Source organism: Agelaius tricolor, unplaced genomic scaffold, assembly GCF_023055355.1.
Source record: "Agelaius tricolor isolate 1412-34295 unplaced genomic scaffold, bAgeTri1.0.p SCAF_10, whole genome shotgun sequence".
Lineage (NCBI taxonomy): Eukaryota > Metazoa > Chordata > Aves > Passeriformes > Icteridae > Agelaius > Agelaius tricolor.
In genome coordinates this window covers 7,736,921-7,755,517 of record NW_027269270.1, presented here as the reverse complement: position 1 = coordinate 7,755,517, position 18,597 = coordinate 7,736,921, and the positions used below count along the sequence as shown (strand labels likewise).

Below are 18,597 nucleotides of genomic sequence, written 5' to 3'. Positions count from 1 at the left end.
CTTAAAAAAACCCCAAACCAGCCACTTGCTAGTAAAGTAGGTAGATCTTTACCAATCAGGAGAAAAAATTTCAGAAAGAGTGGCTGTGTTCCAGCAGTCTCTTCCAGTCATCTGCCAGGCCCCAAATATAAATTTCATTATGGTTTTGGTTCTTTCTCACTGGTTTTGTACTCTCTAATCTGTATACCTGCACTGCAGGGTGGCATCATTGTTTGTCAAGGTAAGCTAGGTAAACATGAGGCTCAGATGTAGCAATTAAAATTTCATTTATTGACACTTTAACAAAACACTTTACTGTGTTTGAACTGTGAAACAGTTTCACTTGCATATCTGTGACTATGTCAGATGGTCAGAACAGGGTTCTTACTGCTCAGGTGATAGGATTCCTTCCTTGTAGGCACAAGCTACAGGTACAGGTGATTGCTGTTGGGGCTATAGGAGGCTTGGTGCTCTTTTGTGGAGCACTTTTAGGGTTCTGCAACTGTGGTGTCTCTCCATATGCCTCTCCTTCCTTGGGAAGTGGAACTATGAACATTTTCTCCCACCACAGTCCATAATGGCATATTAGTTGCTGTACAGCATGACACACTGGTTTGTCTGCCTACCTTCACAGCAGTCAGAAGAATTGCATTTGCTCTGGTCTGGCTTTCCCAATCTGAAACAATGATTCCATGAATACTAGAAGCTGGTGTTGCTGCCAGAAAAGTGGTTCTGCTCTCCTCTCCTCTCATCCCTGGAGAGCTGGCTGAGGTTAGAGGAGCCAGCAGGGAGAGGGACAAAAAGAGAGTAATTTTAGCCTGGACCGGAGCCCCTGATGGGTTCACTGCATGGCTACACAAACACTTGTGCCAGCACAAGGCAGGAAGGGCACACAGGGGATGAAACAAGTGGTCAGGAGAGGGAAAGATGAGAATGTTGCTTTTGCTGACACCACAGGAATAAATTGCTTGTGGAATTGTGGTTGAAGTACCTCACTGGTAGCCAAACACAGAAATGGCTCCTGCAGTCCCTGACCACCACTCTGCTGGTCCAGATTTTTTGATTCCTTGAACCAGATGTTACTTTCCTGTAATTCTCCTGCTCAAAACAGAGATTATTTTTTGCCACTTCCACGTTTCCAGTATTGTGACAGAAAACACGGAGTGTGTTGAAATAGAACAGTGCTGGTTTCCAAGTGCAACACTGGTGCTACAAAAAGTATAAATTTCAGGGCTTAGAGACCTTTTTGGTTCAAATTGGCTAGAATTGTAGAAGGCTTTAATTTTCCAGGATATGTGTCCCTGTGACCTTGTTTTCAGCAAATGGTTGACTGGCCACTATGTGGTTGTTCTCATCAATTGCCTGATTTAATTTTTTTTGTTGCCATCATCTTTGTGTTGTTGGTTGACCTTTCTTTTTGGCTTTCAGAGGTCTTTTTTTTTGTTCTGGAAGGTGCTTTAGGGGTTTTTTTTTTTGCATTTTGTTTTGGTTTTTAGAAAAAAAGGTCAGTGAACTTGGAATAATTGTAGCAGAAATATGGCAAAAATCCCTGTTGGTCTGTAATCATAGTTCATCACCGGATGCAAGCATACACTTGACATATATAGAGCCAATTGTGTTCATAATTATATGGTAAATACTTCACAAAAGGTAATGGGTTTGCCACTTAATGACACCTTTTTAGAAGCTTATAAGGGAATGAAAAGGAGAATACACCAGGATTACTTTTATGAAATATTCAAGTCTTCTCTTCTTGACAGTCATAATAAAGCTTCCCACTTCGGATGCTTGTCAGATGAGAATTTCAAAGGACTTTATAGACAGGAACAATGTAAAGCATTAAACAATCCATCCCTTTGGGTGGGATGGAAAAGTGTTGTCCTCCTTCTGCAGAAGCCACAGTAACAGATTTTCCACAGCCCCACCTGATGGAATGAAACCTGGATCCCTGGTAGGCGTTAACCTCAGAGATGATGAGTAAAAGGAGTGCTGATGAGTTCTGTCTCCTGTGTCCTTTGCAGGCTTTCTTTGTGGACCACAACTCGCGCACCACGACGTTCATCGACCCGCGGCTGCCCCTGCAGAGCAGCCGGCCCACCAGCGCCCTGGTTCATCGGCAGCACCTGACCCGCCAGCGCAGCCACAGCGCTGGGGAGGTGAGTGCGGCCTGGGCCTCCTCCTCCTCCTCCTCGGGGGCACCACCATCCCCTTGCACATCATTCCGTGGGGGGAGGAGCATGATCCTTCTGTAACAGTGCACCAGTCACCTGTAAGGTTATATTATTTTTTCTGATAGCCATCGTTGCTTTTAACATGTATGAATTCAGAGGAAAAATGTCAAACATGAGTTTTTTCTTATTTTGAATTCCCAGTAACCCCACTTAACCACAGGAGAGCATCTGATTACAGATTACTGATTCCTGTATCCAGTCTTTTGCTGACAAAATGTGCATTGTCTAGCGTGGTGTCTGCCAAGTGTGTTCATACATAACTGTGCAAAATAAGAGGGGGGGAAAGATGCATGTGTGACTATACATCTAGTTCTGCAGCCTCCTCATGAAGTGTAAAAAAATCATACCACATACAGCCTTATAAGACTGTTATATGCCTTTGAATCTATACTTAATCTCTACTTTCTGATCAGAAGTACATGGAAAACACTATTTTGTTGTTATGTTGTTGTGCACCATTTTCACTGGCAGTCCCCATAGTGTTGTTGTCACTTCCTTATACTTGTAACCTTGTGTATGTGCAGTGACTTGGACTTCAGTTGTACTTTATTTAAAAACTTCCATACTGTTGGCTGTAGGTTGTCATTTCAGGAGAGGGCTATTCCATGCCAGCAATTAAACATAATACAATTCAGAATAGCAAGAGAAATGATCTGATTTATTCTTTTTTTAGCTCAGTCTTGTGGCAGATGAGGGTCTGCCAGGCCTCTGTTTCAGAGTAAACATGAATCTTGTCTGCCACTTCTCTACCAGGGCTTCCACTGAGCTGCAGCAAGTTCCGCAGCACTGGCTGCATATCTTGTCACATCCTGTGTGAACATGGTTTAGTCAGTTCCCCTCCAGTGTCAGGAATATTTTGCAAATGGTTTTAAATAGCATTTCCCATCAGTTTGGTGATATTATGTATAAGGCAAGAAGCTATATACCTTCATATAGCTATTTCGATCTTGAATAGGGTAAAGCAAGTATTTCTGTTTGATTTGTAGCACAGCAGAATTTTTTTTTCTTGACCTTACCCAATATGCACCCAAATTATCTATCTTTAAGCAGCATCCAGTAGCTCTGCACTTAAAACAGGTATTTGTGCCAGCCATGCTCCTGAAGTTGTCAATGCTGCAAAACAAGTATAGTTTATCCAACAAGAAATGATCATACATATTTCATATACATAGTTCTGCTTACCTGTCAAAATTTCCCACTTCATTTAGATACATGAAATTCCTTAAAGTATGTTTCTATATGCAATTTTAGAAGTGTTTCCTTGATATTGTTACAATTATTACTTGAATTAATTCCAGGTATAATTCCAGATAGGAATCTCAAGCATAGCAATTCAATACAGTATTACCATTCTAGTATTAATGATGCAATGATGTTCTTTTTACATATGTATGAACCTGAACACCAGTTTTTCCTCTGCACTTTAGGGCTTATGTATTGCATATTTGCCTTTTTTCCCTATTTTAAGCTATTGCATAAAGGAACTGTAAATTATTGCAAAAGATGAGTACTTAATGAAAAAAAAATCTAAATACTTTCTTTGGCTTAAACTTGCCATGAACTTTGATGTTTTGAAGCCACTGACCCAGTTTTTACAGAGATGCTCTAAAGCAAACATGAACCAGTGTAAGGAATGCCTTTTTAGATAAAGCTGAACTACAGTGTGAAGCTGGAGCTAATAATAATGGCATTCCTTTTCCAGCACATTGCCTAACAGGAAATAATTCTACATTTTTCTGAAAGAATATTCTGAGAGAGCAAAAAGGTCTTGGGAGATATCTTGGGACTTTTGCTGCTTTGTAATTTCAGAGATTGGATTCAAAAGCAACCTTTTATAATTATTTGATCTTTTGCAGTTAGAGTTTTAGAGATCTTTGAAGCTTGGGAGTGCAGTTCAAATGCTAACCATTACATGTAGGCAGATAAATGGAGAAGTAAACAAAGAGGTCCAGCAGCATGAAAAAGAGGTTGACCAAATGTTTTATAGAGATAAAATACAGAATACTGAGAAATATCTAAACACCAGAAATATCTCATGATGCAGTTAACTACAGCAATTGCCCTGACATAACAAATGCCTCTAAGAACAATTTTAGATTGTGGTTCTACCCTAAAAAATGTCCCCATGCAATTTTTTAAAGTCCAGAAGGTGAATACAAGAAAAACAGAATAGTGTTTCTGAATTACTCTAGGAGCCGTGTTTTTAGGAATTTTGGACTTGTTTGCCATGCCTGAATGTGAACTCACTTCTTTATTCTCCTTTGAGGCTTCAGCCACAAACTTCTTTCCACTTCAAATTTAGGGAAACTGCATTCATGCACAGAGGTAATAGAGGTGCTAATGAAGGAGCAGAATTTTGTTTCCAGAATGTTTCATGTAGATAAAGATGTCCATTAATTACAAAAGACAAAATTAAATTACAAAATCAAAAAAGGTATCCCCGTTTCATTTTTTTGGTCTCTTTTCAGAATGGGACTGTTTAAAAATAGCAGTAAATTTTGCATTAGTTTTGATTCTTCCTATTAACGGGCTCAGTATGCTAAATAATGTTTTGCTAGTACCTCTCCTAGTAGGTCAGCTGCTTCCTGCTGCAGTGGCTACTTGGGATAGTGATCAAGCAAGGCCTTGATGCATGTGCTTAGTTCTAAGCCATATAAATTCTCTTTTTTCTGTACCTGAGTGCTTGTGCTGGCACAGAGACACTCACTGTGGTTGCTTGCACGTTTTCAGGTCGGAGAGGACTCTCGCCATTCAGGACCCCCCGTTTTGCCAAGACCATCCAGCACATTTAACACAGTCAGCAGAGCTCAGTACCAGGATGTGGTTCCAGTGGGTATGTCAGCATCCAGCCTCTGCTCAGACTTCTCCATCACTGAGGGGCCATGGCAGTGTACACTGCTGGGGTTTCCATTCACTTGGCATGGCTGGAGGTTGCCGTTTGTTATGATCCTTCTGTCCATCAGCATTTCCCCACTGTTCAGTTGGAGCTTTCAGAGCTGGAAGTGTACAGAACCAATTAAGTGATGTATTTTACCTTTCTAGCTCACATACTCTGTGTGCTCACAGGATGAACTGAAGCCAGAGAGTCAGATTGGATCCTAATTGGACTCCATGTATTCTCAGTGATTTTTAACATTTTTTTCCCCCCACAACTTCTGAACATCTATTTTGGCAGGATTACAGAAAGTGTTAATCAGCTTGGAATTAGCCATTTGCTTAACTTCTGTTCTCAGTTACAGACACACAGAGTTACTGACTTCTGTGCTACCATGTACAGAATGTAGCTTGTTAAATCTAACAGCTGTCACATTGTGCTAAATCAAGATAAATTAATCCGATTAACTCTAACTGACTCTTTGTACTGTGGCATGTTTACTTGGAAACCTCTGCCCATTTAAATCCTCCCCCCTTGCCATGGACATGGTGTGCATGCTTCACAGGCTCAGCCATTAATGAAGATTTGATATGGGTGTTTCCAATGGCTGCCTAATTTTGAGAATAGATGCAGTGAAAACCAAGGTCCCTGCAATTTTATACTAACAATAACTATTCTGGTTTGACCTTAGCTAAGAGTGTGAGTGCTAAAATATAATAGAAATTGCTAACAGAATTATAGCTGTTAGCATAATTCTGTTATGTTATTCTGTTTGGAAAGCATGTGTCACAATGAGATTTGGTTCATAATCATAAGAAATGTGTTCCTTAAAAGACAATAGAATTGGTGGCCTTACATACAGAAGTATCAACCCAGTACTTCTAAACTTAAAACTGTCAAGGTGAAGTATGTCATTATTGTTGGAGACTCAAAAGGAATGTCATCCTTTGTTTTGGGATCTCCTGGTTTCAGCATGATATTTTTGTGAATGTTTTCAGCTTACAATGACAAGATAGTTGCATTTCTGCGGCAGCCCAATATCTTTGAAATTCTACAAGAGCGCCAGCCAGATCTTACCAGGAATCATTCACTCAGGTAAGAAAATTAGTGAAGTTTGCTATTCCCATTTCAGTAAAAATGCTAATTACAGTTAGCTACTTTCATTAATTAACAGTGGAACATAACAGAATGTAGACTTCTGGTGACTTCAAACATATTCATAAAGCTGTGGGAAATAGTTGTTTACTGTATTTCTGTGCAACAGCCTACTATAACAAGGTTGAGGAGAACAGAGGTAATGTTTAATTATCAAATAAAGGTACCTAGAAGAGAATGTTTGGAACAACTGGCATAAGAGATTTGCTGATGTCTTCCTAATGTGCCAAGACAGCTGGATGGCACAGCAAATGTGCCCATTCATTCAGCTGAGAGCATGAGGCAGAATGGCATTTGGATTTGTCCATATCTTTGCAAAGCACATTTACAGAAAGGCTGTCCTGACCTCATGATAACTGGAGATAATCTTACCTCATCAGAAGTTTTTATGTCTCTCCAAAATTTTCAAAATGTGGTTGCCTTCTTTTTTATGGGTTAAGCTCACAGCCAAAGCCCTCTGGATGTGACAAGATGGATCTACAGCTTTGCTAACAAAGTCCCTATTGCTTCTTATCAGAAAACTCATGATGCTATATTGAGAAATCACTTCTCTTGCCCCACAGATTGTCAGCTGTATCCTCAGAGGCATATTTGAGTGTGTGACCTTTTCTTTTCTCACATTCTGCTAATAACCCCCAACTTTCTTTGCTCACAAATCCAAAACTCTGTTGATACACCTATAGTCTCACTGCTCTTGTTATTAAACTGTAGGGAATGTAATCAGAGCAGCTAATGCCACAATAATCCTCCTGATCCTTGCAGTTATCTCTGAAGATATCAGAAATGATGCTGTCTGCAAGAGAGCTGATGTATTTTGGTTAATTCTGCACTTGCAAACCTTTGGAGGAATACACCAAGCTTCCAGATGCTAAAACACTTGAAGCTGCAATGAGATTTCAAATACCTTTGTTATTGACTATCAAAACTGTTCAGTATTTCTCGATGGACAGAGCTGGCTCATTCCTGAAAAAAAAAAAAAGTTAATTTTTGACAAGGTCTTTCATTCCTCTGCAGCACTATTGTAAGAGACCTAACAAACAGATTGCTGAGCTCACAGGGATGCTTGCTGTAGGGCTTGGGCTGCAGGGGGTGCCTGGTGAACATCACAGCCTGCCTTACTCCTTGAAGAGCCAAACTGCAGCATTCCTTCTGGTCGCCTGTTTGAGGGATTAGGGCTTGAACAAAAATCTCAAGCTTTTTCTTCACTTAGATATAGCAGCTTTGCCAGAATTTAGGGCACCATTCTGTGGCAACCTGCAGAGAGAGGTAATATGCAGAGAAGCAGCTGAAGCTTGCTGCTCAGCAGAGCAGGTTCAGGCAGTGCTGAATTACCTCTCAGATCACCGGTACATCAGCCTGCTTGCACAAGGAGATGATGGGATTTTTCCAGCCACCTGCATAATTTCTAAGGTCTGTAAGTTCTGATAACTGTGACTCTTTGCCACCCTGTGCCAGATGTGAAATGACTCTCCTAAGAACCTTTATTTTGGATTTTCTTTCTCCTTCCCAAATGCATGATAAGATTGCCACCTGTGCTAACAAGTACTAAATATTTAGGCCAGCAGTGTGTCAGGCAGGAGCTTGGGTTCAATATGAAGGTCACAGTGTGGTTTGTTGGTTATAGCTCACAACACATCTCCCAGCAGACCTTCCTGGTGCACACAAGTCTGGGAAACAGGTTGCTGGTGAAGAGAGAGAAGGATAGTTTGCTTATCATTGCCCATGCAGCCTCCTGGGGCTGTCAGGTTGGCAAAGGTTAGACAGGCCCAGAGAGGCTGTGCAGATGGAATTGCTTTTATATGCTAAAATTTATTGTTATTGTCCAAGATTTTTTTAAAAAAAGGGGGAAGAAGAAAAAAAAGTGAGGGGAAAAAAAGAAAAAGAAAAAAGGAGAAATAAAAATAGCAAGAAAAAAATGCATAAAGAAGAAAAAAATAGATTTCTGAGCCCGATGCAGTCATTGGATGCAAAATATGGTGTAAGTACTCTGTGATGGTTAAGTGTTGGTGGGTTTGGAGCACTGCTGTCTTTCTCCAGATTGCCTTTTAGTGTTGGTGGGTTGTTGCTGCTATTTTCTCCTCTGAAACATGACCAGTTTTAGATTCTGCCTTACTCTTTTGGCAAACATGCCTTTCAGTCGCTGGCATGAATAGCTAAGCAGTCTAGTTGGTGCTTTCAAGTTGGGCAGATCAATAGCACTGGCATTCCTGAAATGCAGATGAAAATGCTTTTAGGTTTAAAGTTTTTGAGCTACAAACAGCCTCAGGGTTCCAGTGGGTAAAAGCCAAGGCACCTTTTACACTTGCCGTGTCAGCCCTTGGAGCCTGAATCCTCATCTTCTTCCAGTCTGTATGTGGGCTGGATGGTTTGCTCTGCTCTGCATGTCACTTTCCAGCCCACTGTGAACTGACACAGGGAGGACACAGTTCAAAAGACACCAGCACATAGAGATGTGGGCAAAACATTACAAGAAGGTAAAGTGCTGCAGTGACGAGCTCTTAACATCTTTTTCTATTCCCAGGTTTTGCTATTGGGTTATTTCCCTTTCCTTCCCAGTGTGATACGAGTTTTATCATCCCAGTAACATTAATTTACCAGATCTTTTTCTGAAAGTCTCCTGACAAGAAAGCTGCACTGCAACTTCTTGTGCTCTTTCCCTCCCCATCAGATTTTTCAAATATTTTGATGTGGGTTCAGAAGCTTCTTTCTTCTGCTGTTTTTCTTTTCTCAGCATGAACTTCATGGTCTCAAGGGCTATATTCAGAGTACAAATGCAAGCAAAATGCAGTATCATTGGATATGCTTCAGGCTCTTCTACATGAGACAAAGAAACATAGCAATCCCTTCACCTCTTCCAAACAAGGATCGTCCTACTTCCTGTCGGACAAAGTCATGCAAAAGTCAGTAAAATCCTCAGCCAGCTGAGTTGCCTGCTCATCCTTTTGATTTGTGGGCAGTTGACAGTTGTGTGAGATGGTTTTTAGCAACTTTCCAGAGAAATTGCTTGTAAATTCTGCCCCCCTCAGAGCACCACAGACTCTTTTCAGGAAAGCAAATTTCAGAACAAAGTAATCTGAGAGGTAGGTTGCCTACTGTAGTCTTGCTTGACATATTGGCTTCAGGCAAGACATGGAAGTGCATTGGTGTGCTGTGCCAAAAAAGGTATTTCTCTTTTGTTTTATTTTCTTGATACAAAATGTCTTCTAAGCCAAGCTCCATTTACCTGGTAGCTCTAAGATGAGTTGCAGCAGTTTGCTTTGTGCTTGGATGATGATACAGGTTATACTGACCAAAGATACAGGCAGGACTCGTGTATGATCAGAAAACCAACCTCCAGTGAGCTGCCACAGACCTCAAATCATACGTCTTTATTCTGTACTCTACAGTTCCCTCATCTCTTCTTTTTGCTTTTTTTCTTTTTTTTTTTCTTTAAATAAGAGATACTCCTCAGCTGATGTGCCTCTTTCCAGAAAACTCCTCAGGAATCTGGCATAACATACCTCTGAGGGGCTGTGGATATCTTCTCCAGTGTTTCAGGGTCTGTTTGCCTGTCATCCTATTGGGGCTTTTGCTACTTCAGCACCAGAGCAACAATTGGACTTCATCTTTCTTAGAAAAGGCTTCACAACATAAGAGGAGAGGCTTTTCCCAACCATCTGTAGCTGCCAGGCTGCAGGAGAAGGCTCTTCACATGAGCACATGATGGCCATAGAGTAGTTGGGGTGGAAATGTTTCTCCCAAGGCTTACGCCTGTGGGCCTTTGGTGCAGGCAGGTGTCTGAGTGTGGATAAGGAGGTAGGGGCTGGATGGGTGAGGCTGTAGTGGAGAGGGGATATGGAAGAAGAGCAGGATGGGAGAGCAAGAAGCATCCTTTTTGTTCCATCAAAGGGACACACATGGGCTGGCATAGGACTGGTACCACTTTGTCCCATGATCACTGTGGAGGGACCACTGCAGGGAGGCCTAAGCAGGTTTCAGCTGAGAGAGCTCCCAGAGATGTCTCTTATTTTACACAAGTTACAAATTGCTGTAGATCCAGGAGTGAGTTCCTAATGTAATACTCATCATCTAGGAAGGAAGATATCTGAGAGGTGGTCTTCCAGCTGGAGTGGGTGTAAATCACTAAATGCCTTCTTATATCCCCTCATGGGCTGAAGTGGTGTTTAATTTGGGCCCTCACAAATGCAGACACCACCAGAGCTGTAAATGGAGCAAAGAAGGAGGAAAACTGGGGACCCAGGAGCTGCTTGGAAGGTTCAACATGTCACATTGAGAAACTGAAGGTGTCACAGTTCAAGGGAGAACTAAAGCAGGGTCCCCTTTGGCAGACCTTCAGGCTGGCCAGTCCTTATCCCTTGCAGTTAAAGGATGTCTGAAAGGCACAATTAACTGGAATAACTTCCTCTATCCTGATGCATCTTGCACCTCTAGCATCTGAAGCACCTTTGCTAAAAGAAGTTTTTGAGAAACTTTAAATAATTCCTTGGCAGCAAATTAGATTCCAAGCACAGTTCAGGTCTGTCTTTACTCATGCCATGCTTTTCTTTTGTGACTTTACTTCCAAGATGTTGCTTAAGAACTTGCTTCATTGCTTTACCAGGGAGGGAAAAAAAAAAAAAAAAGAAAAAAAAAAGAAAGAAAAAAAGTTTTGCTTTTTTCCAAATCTACAGATTTTTGCACAGTGCAACAAGATCTGAGGAAGGATAATCTTTGTTGTATGGTTGTTGTAACTCCCTCATATGTTTAGATTTGGAAATGGAAACACCAGCAACTTGGATAGTAGTGACCAGAACTGAAATGAATGTATCTGTTCTTCCTTGGATGCTACATTTTAAAAATTGGTTTTGATTGTTGGCAATGTCTCTCCTGTGCAGTGTTGTTTTCCAGAGTTCTACCCACACTGGCTGGCATGGCAGCCAGCACTGGTACTCATTTTTCTTCTGTTCTGTGTTACTTACTGACCCCTTTTCCTCTGTGTCCTGCAAGTTCCCAAAATTCAACAAGATGCCCTGTTTTGCAGTTTCCCCATGTGTAGTATAACAAGTTTTGTGATGTGACTTATGTGTTAAAGACATGGTTAACCTTCTAAAGAAATCCTAGCTGCCAAACCTGAAACAACACACTAGCAGAATACAAGCTCTCTAGAAAATACAGCAGAAATCTGCAGTTCTCAGTATGTCAAAACACTTGTACCCATATCATTGCAGGCAAGTTTTTCCCACCAGGCTTGGTTTGAAATCTGCTGGGAAGCAGCATACAAACAATTTCTGGTTGCTTGTAGTTTTATTGCTTCATATTCTTTTTCCCAGGGTGCTTGATTTCCTTCAGTCTGATAGTAATCGGTGTCATTTTCTTCATGTGTGTTGTGGGTTTTTTTTAACAAATAAGAGTTCAAATTGCTCACAAGGCTTGTTGGTATTCCCCGATTCTGCTTCTAGCAGAACCTTGCTTCCTGATTACAGATTCATAATTTCCCACAAACTTTATTTCTCAAGACAAGATGGGTTTCAGATTAGAAATGAAATATCAGAGGATTTTCTGTACCTCCTAATTTGCTTGAGATTATATGTACTTCTGTACATTTACTTTGGAAGGAGATTGAAGATATATGCCTTAACTGACTTTCTTCAGCAGAATGATTGGGGATTTTAATGAACATAATTTTATTTTACGTTGAATGAAATTGGTCAGAAAAGCCATTCTCTTAAGCTGAATGGTTCCATTCTATTTTTAGTATTTGAAGTTAGTAATTTGATTAAGGTAAATTATTTTCCATTATACTTCTCCTATATCCTTCTAGAGCTGATGCTTCAGTAAGATTTTAATTTTTATAAAGATCTCAGTTTTATTTTTCCTGGTTAGTCTTTTTAAGACCCTGATTTAGCAAATTATTGGAATCCATGTCTATTTGACACATTGTGAGACTGAGCAACTCCATGGACATTGTTGTAACACCTGATAAATTAAGACCTAACTAAAATCCTTCAGTATAAATTCTTTGTGTAAATTTTTTTAATAGTGATTAGTACAACTGCCAGTAATTTCTTCCTTTGAGGACCTTGGCGCAGTTGAAGTGAAATTATAATTATATTAAATATTCCTATTATTAATATTATTGTAATTATTACATAGGTGAGGAGGAAAATCAGTATTTGGCCAGTGGAAAAGGACAAAGATAATTTGAAAAGATCTCTGACATTTTCTGTCTAAAATAATTTCTCATTACCTTAGAGAAAGAAGAGATAAGAAGTTGAGAGTCTATTAAAATATAAAGTGAAAGTATACCACATGTAGAAAATTGCTGTTCAGAGGTCTCATGGTAGAGTGAGAACATTATACTTACCATATCTTTTTTAGGCATATTGCCAAGATTAAATCTTCTTCCAAGCCACTGCAGGTAAATCTGAGAGGCTGCTAAATAATGTAAAGGGCTTCAGGCAAAGGCACCTATTTTTCATTAAATACAATTTATATCTTAATGGAAGGTAAAAGACATATATATTTTTAAAAAACCACTGAAATCACAACTCTCACTGGTAACCCCAGGAAGTCATGGATTTAATTCATTTGGAAGGCTGCATATATTAGTTAACCCAGAAAATGTCCTTCTGGTTTCTGGTGTTGCTGCCGACCAAACACTTAAGATATATTTTATAATCCACCATTTATTTCCTCCAGCCTTGCCATTTGGGCACCAATGTAAAGTAAACTGGGCTCTGGAAGTGTCCAGATGTGCCTGCCCTGCCAATTGCATGGAGTGTTTTTGACCTTCTGGTCACTGTTGGTAATAGGACATGGGGTAGACAGACCTGTGAGCTGAGCTAATGCTGCTGTTCTTACACAGAGGTCTTTTCTGTTTGTTTGGGGGTTTTCTCCTTTCAATTTGGGACTAGGTTTAGGTTTTACCACATGGGTTTGATTCTTGTTTTCTTTTCCTCCAGAACTGTAAAGCTAAATTAGAATTTATCTCTGCTGTACTATCGTACCAATTAAAAAAAAAAATTAAGGATGTACTTGTATTTCAGAAGGCAGAGGAAGGCTCTGCAGAGAAAAATAATCAGAATCCAAGGAATTATATTCAGTATAGATCCTAAAATTATGTGTGCGACCATGCTCAGAACTTAGGATGCATAGATTCCACAACAGTGACCAGACTGGGTCTAGGAGAAAGTATGTGTGCTTAGATGAAATAGAGGAGAGAAATACTGCAGTTTTTTTTTTACTGGAAGATATCTTATGTGCAGTGTGGTATGAAAATACTGCCTTTAAAATCACAAGTATGCATTGTAATGTATGGCTTGCATTTGTACAGAGATTCAGAAAGACAGTGAACTCGCTTTTTCAATAGGAATGTATTTTTACAGGTTTCAGCCTCCTGCTTTGAATTAATAGACATGGACTTGAGTGTGAATTTCTGGGATTGATTTTTTTTTTCATCTTTGGGAGACTGCCTGCCCAGAGCATGAGCACATGAACATTGAAGAGATGAGGGTAATGGATGCGTCCTTCCTCAGAACAAAGTAGCTTTTTGGTTGTAGTATTTTACTGCTCACATGGACTTGTTGTGGCAGGGAAAAAAAAGTAGAGAAAACCATAATCCAGAGATTTCTGATATACTCTGTATTTGTTGCTGTGGTACACATTGATGCCTTATTTGCAAAAGGTATTTTGAAACCTTTTTTTTTGCTTGCACAGGGAGAAGATCCAGTTCATCCGGACAGAGGGAACACCTGGGCTGGTGCGTTTATCCAGTGATGCAGACCTTGTCATGTTACTCAGGTAGGCACTGCTGCTGCCCATGCACGTGTGGAGCACCCTGTGGCAGCTGCTCAGGAGCTTTCAGGGAGCAGTGTGGGCTGATGGCATCACCCAATCGCTTCCCCTTCACTCCCTGGACTTGCAGCTGGGAGAGCTGCATCTCAAGGCTCAGGTTTTATTTTCATCATGTTCAGTTCTAATTGGCAGTTGAAGGTCACACTTTTCATAGGATGATGGAATGTGAAAGGCAAGAGCACTGTGCTTGTGATTTATATGGGTTTGCCCAGACCACTTTTAGTTGTCCTGTTGCATCCAGCCCTGATGCTAAGAAAGGTGGTACAGCTCAGACCTTTATTCAGCAATGAGCCTTGTGCTACTTTTAGACTGCATCTGTTTAGTTCTGGCTTTGGGAAGTGCCTGTTTGTAAGGCACATACTTGAGAGGTGTTTTTATTGCTTAATATCTCTCTTGCCTTTTCACTGTGCTGTGAAGCATTGTCCCCTTTAGTAAAGGCAATCTTCTTACAGACTTCAGAAAATGGGAAGCTGATTCTTTACTACTTTTCATTTATGCTATTAACTCAAAAAGTCAGGTAGATTTTTTGCTAAAATTAAACCCTTTTATCTTGATACTGTGCTCTCATCCACTGTAAAAGTGCATCAAGAAGTTCAAGGGTACCTTTAAAATGGAATCTAGTGAAATAGAATTGATATTAGCAGTTGTATTTCGAGGCCAGCTTGCATAATGATAATCCTTTCTGATCCCTAAATCTCCAAATTATTACAGCTATTAAAAAAAATTTCATTTTAAATCTATGCTTGGGCCTTTTTGAAATATAAATATTGTTTCCTAAAAAACTTAATATTTTTAATGTGTAACTCGGAGGAAAACATCGCATGGCCATGACTGCAAAAAGAACTGTCAGAAAGGACTCGTTTAAAAAATTCCATGTAAAAAAAGTCTAGATATTTGTTTGGTGAGCAAACTTAGTAAAAAGCATATTTTATTTGAACAGTTTTTTCATTGCATTGGATAGTATAACATTGGCTTGCAGTTCTTTCTATAGCTCAATCTTTGAAAATAATTTTTAGATATTATTGTAGCAGTTTATTTGTGTCATGTTGCACATTCAAAATACCTTTTGATACCAGACCCATTCTGACATTAGATATTCTGTCCCTTTTTGGATTTGCTTGTCAAATATGGGAAAGACTGAAATTTTAATATATATACACATATATGCATACATACACACACACAGATGTAGTGATTAGGCTGCAAAATGTTTTGAGTTTTTTCTCTTAAAAATTGTGTATCAGTAATAGATGAAGCATGAAGTAATTGAGCTTGAACATGCTAGATGTGATACCTGGTTCAGCAGGACTGTTATTAAACATAAAATGTTGTGCTAACAAGCTTACCAGTCAATGCACTTAACAAGTTCAGATGTGATTCTTAATCCTGGAGGCTTACAATGTTTCTGAGTAAGGTTATTGACCCCTTTGTAATGAGAACATTAAAAAAAAAAATCCACAAAAAAAAAAAAAAAAAAAAAAAAAAAAAAGAGGGAGGCCCATGAATTTTCAAGGCTGATTAACTATATTTTAACCTTGAGATCAAATACCCAAATAGCAGTTACTGCTTTCCAGTACTTTCCAAATCTACTTGAGGAAATGGCAGTAAAATATTTTGTAGCGCTCAGAGTGTACACAGTGAAAATAGGTAAGTGACTATCAAAGAAAGCAGGTTAATAACTAGAGATTTATCCCTAGAAAGTGAAACCTGCCATTTATTCAAATAAATGTGTTCTTTCTCCTTTGCTCCTTTTCGCCAGCTTGTTTGAGGAGGAAATAATGTCATATGTGCCGCCACATGCCTTACTTCATCCCAGCTATTGCCAGTCCCCGCGAGGCTCACCGGTGTCTTCACCTCAGAACTCTCCAGGTATGTTGCTCAGGCAGGGCTTCTGCAGGGGCTCCATGAAACCACTTCTCATCCTTGATAAGTCAAAGATCTAGAACTATTTTTGAGCAAAGTCAACAAGTCCAATTGCATTTGACCCTCAGACTTGAACCTTTGCCTTGGGCTCACAAGATATTTCGCTGTATGTATTGGAACTTGAGGGGCTGTGATTTTGTTCTGACTTGTAAAAACATGCAGACTTGTTTCTTACTGGTGTGAAACAACTAAGTGACTGCTCATGCCAGCATCCTGATGCCTGGATATTTGGAGCATGGATCTAATAGCTGTACATTAAAATACCAATGTAATGGGGCTGTGGGGCAATTAGGGCCAATTTTATGTATAAAAGCCAGCTTGTTATACTTTAAAACAAGTTCAAAACATAGCATACTGCAGCTGTCTGAATATTCATGTCAGAATGTGGAAGGAGACTGATATTTCAGATTCTGAGTTGCAGATTAGAACTAAATTATTGCAAGTATGACAAGTTCCATTTGAAAGCCATGTTGATAGATGTTGCTATGCTTAGTTTCCTCAAGATAACAGATAAATCAGAAGTGGCTTAAGGGGATTTCTACAAATTTGATAACAAAAATATAGATAAATAGAGAACATTTAGGGTGTAAGCAACTCTAGGTAGTTCCAGACAGCAAGAAGTTTTTATCAGATAAAGAACTGTGATTTTCATGGGCATTTCCCTGTCCACAAAAACAAAAAGCTTTGCCTTTTCATGGAATCAGATTAAATGCATTCATAAACATGTGGTAGCTTTTCCTGCTGTTGGACAAAAGACCTCTGTAAGATCTCTCTGAAGAAACTATCTGAGGACTTTAAGGATCTTAGGCTTTCTGTGAAGCAGTGAAATACAATATTCACATTTATTAATACTTTCAGTATGTATATATACTGGTTTAGATATAACTCTTTCCCTTTATTGAAAAGAAGGGAATGATCTGCATGTATGCATCTTACTTCCAACTGCAAACCTGGCAGTCTTTTACAAATAAAACCAGTTTTGGCTTCCAGAGTTAAGATTTCTTAATCACTGCTATGTGCACCAAAGCATGCTGGGCATAGCTTCATTCCAACAAAGTAATTTCAAAATACACTCAGTCTTTAACATGTGATATTCTCATTTACTCACAGTAGCAGCAGACAGTAGAGAAGGAACAGTGATGGGTTTAGTCTCATTCTCCCTAAAATTGTATCTCTCTTCTGGCTCATAGAAAAATATAGAGAGACCATTGAATCTCCCTGTCAGTCTCCAAGCATGCATGTTTGTGTTGGTGTACAAATGACTTTTTTGATGAGAAATTGTAAATAGCCCATGTTTCTATGGAGGCTCTGTTTTTTTCTCATCAGCTAAGCTGGTTGTGCTGCACTGCACGAGGTGGGGTGTTAAGGATCCATTGTTCAGATCAGTCACAATCGCTTGTACTTTCTGTTTTGGAAAAGATGAATAGTCATGAAGCTACTCTTTATATCTGCTTTAGAATATAACCTCTTTGAAAATCAAGTATGATTATCACACCACTGGTGGTTTTTAGCTCTTCCATTAACATCTTTTGTTCCCAAGGCGGAAGTAATCACTATAATTGCCCAGGAATTTCTTGGCATATGCATCTGATTTGCAGTGAGGACTTGTCATGTGCTGACAGAATATTATGATGCTGATCTCTGAACCATGAAGTAATGTGTTATCAGATTCGTGTTTTGTGGTACCTTTCAAAAAAATCCAACTTCATTGGGGGGTTAACCTTAAAGTATATTTTTGTTGCCTTTTTCTGGTGACTGCATTTTTGTACATCGTTTGACCCAAAGCAAAATAAACAAGAGAGGGAAAAGGCCAATAGTTAAAAGGCTTGTTTACTGTTTCTGTAAGTTTTCAGGAGATTTCAGCTGAGTGTACCTTTAGAAGCTCTTGGTGCTCTCAGTAAAAGCGGGAAGCTACTATAGAAGAATCAGTGACCACGATCTGTGTTTTCAGAGGGATCCTTAATGTTCCTTTTGGAGCCCTGCAGATTGCATGATATTTACTATCCTCCCACACTTCACTTCAAGCCTGGAACAAGTGCAAAGTGTCTTTCTGGTCGGACAGGTCTTTTAAAGACCTGTTAAATGGCATTGAGCAGTTGTTAGTGAGCTCACTGTCTCTGATCTGTGCAGAGATAGACTCTGCAGCTCCTTCCAGCCCCCACTTCCGCAGGATGTGCTGTCGCCTTTTCTGTCAGACCCATGGGCTTTGTGGCTGCTCTCCTTCCCCTTCTCTGCCACCGGCTGAACGGATGCACCTCCTCTCTTGTTTTACCTGAAACCTCACGTTCCCATGCCTTCCCCCACGGTAGCAATCAATGTTCTGTGTTGGCTTAGCTTCATGAAGGGAGCCACAAGCAGACTTACATGAGGAACTGAGTTAAAAGACAGAACTCTGCAGAAAAGCTCATTTGTGCTTTCTGTGCATTACAGGTGGCCACTAGTTCCAGAGAAGTATTTCGCAACTTATGTGTACTTTAGGGCATAGAAAAATTTTAAACATCATCCACATTTTTTGTGGGGTGTCTACACAGCCATGCAGGAAAGGAGTTTAACTGCCTCCTTGGCACCCTGCCTCGCAATCAAATCAGTGGAAGTCCTAAT

At 39.8% G+C, this 18,597-nt stretch overlaps 1 protein-coding gene across 1 annotated transcript in view; it reads left to right on the top strand.

Annotated features, from left to right (window-relative positions):
* Nucleotides 1-18,597, top strand: part of HECW2 (HECT, C2 and WW domain containing E3 ubiquitin protein ligase 2) — a 153,412-nt gene that overhangs the window by 106,738 nt on the left and 28,077 nt on the right. The window contains exons 15-19 of the mRNA XM_071434546.1: nt 2,001-2,135; nt 4,941-5,043; nt 6,084-6,180; nt 13,936-14,019; nt 15,833-15,942. Coding sequence (XP_071290647.1) covers nt 2,001-2,135; nt 4,941-5,043; nt 6,084-6,180; nt 13,936-14,019; nt 15,833-15,942 — 529 coding nt within the window. The remainder of the gene's footprint in view (nt 1-2,000; nt 2,136-4,940; nt 5,044-6,083; nt 6,181-13,935; nt 14,020-15,832; nt 15,943-18,597) is intronic.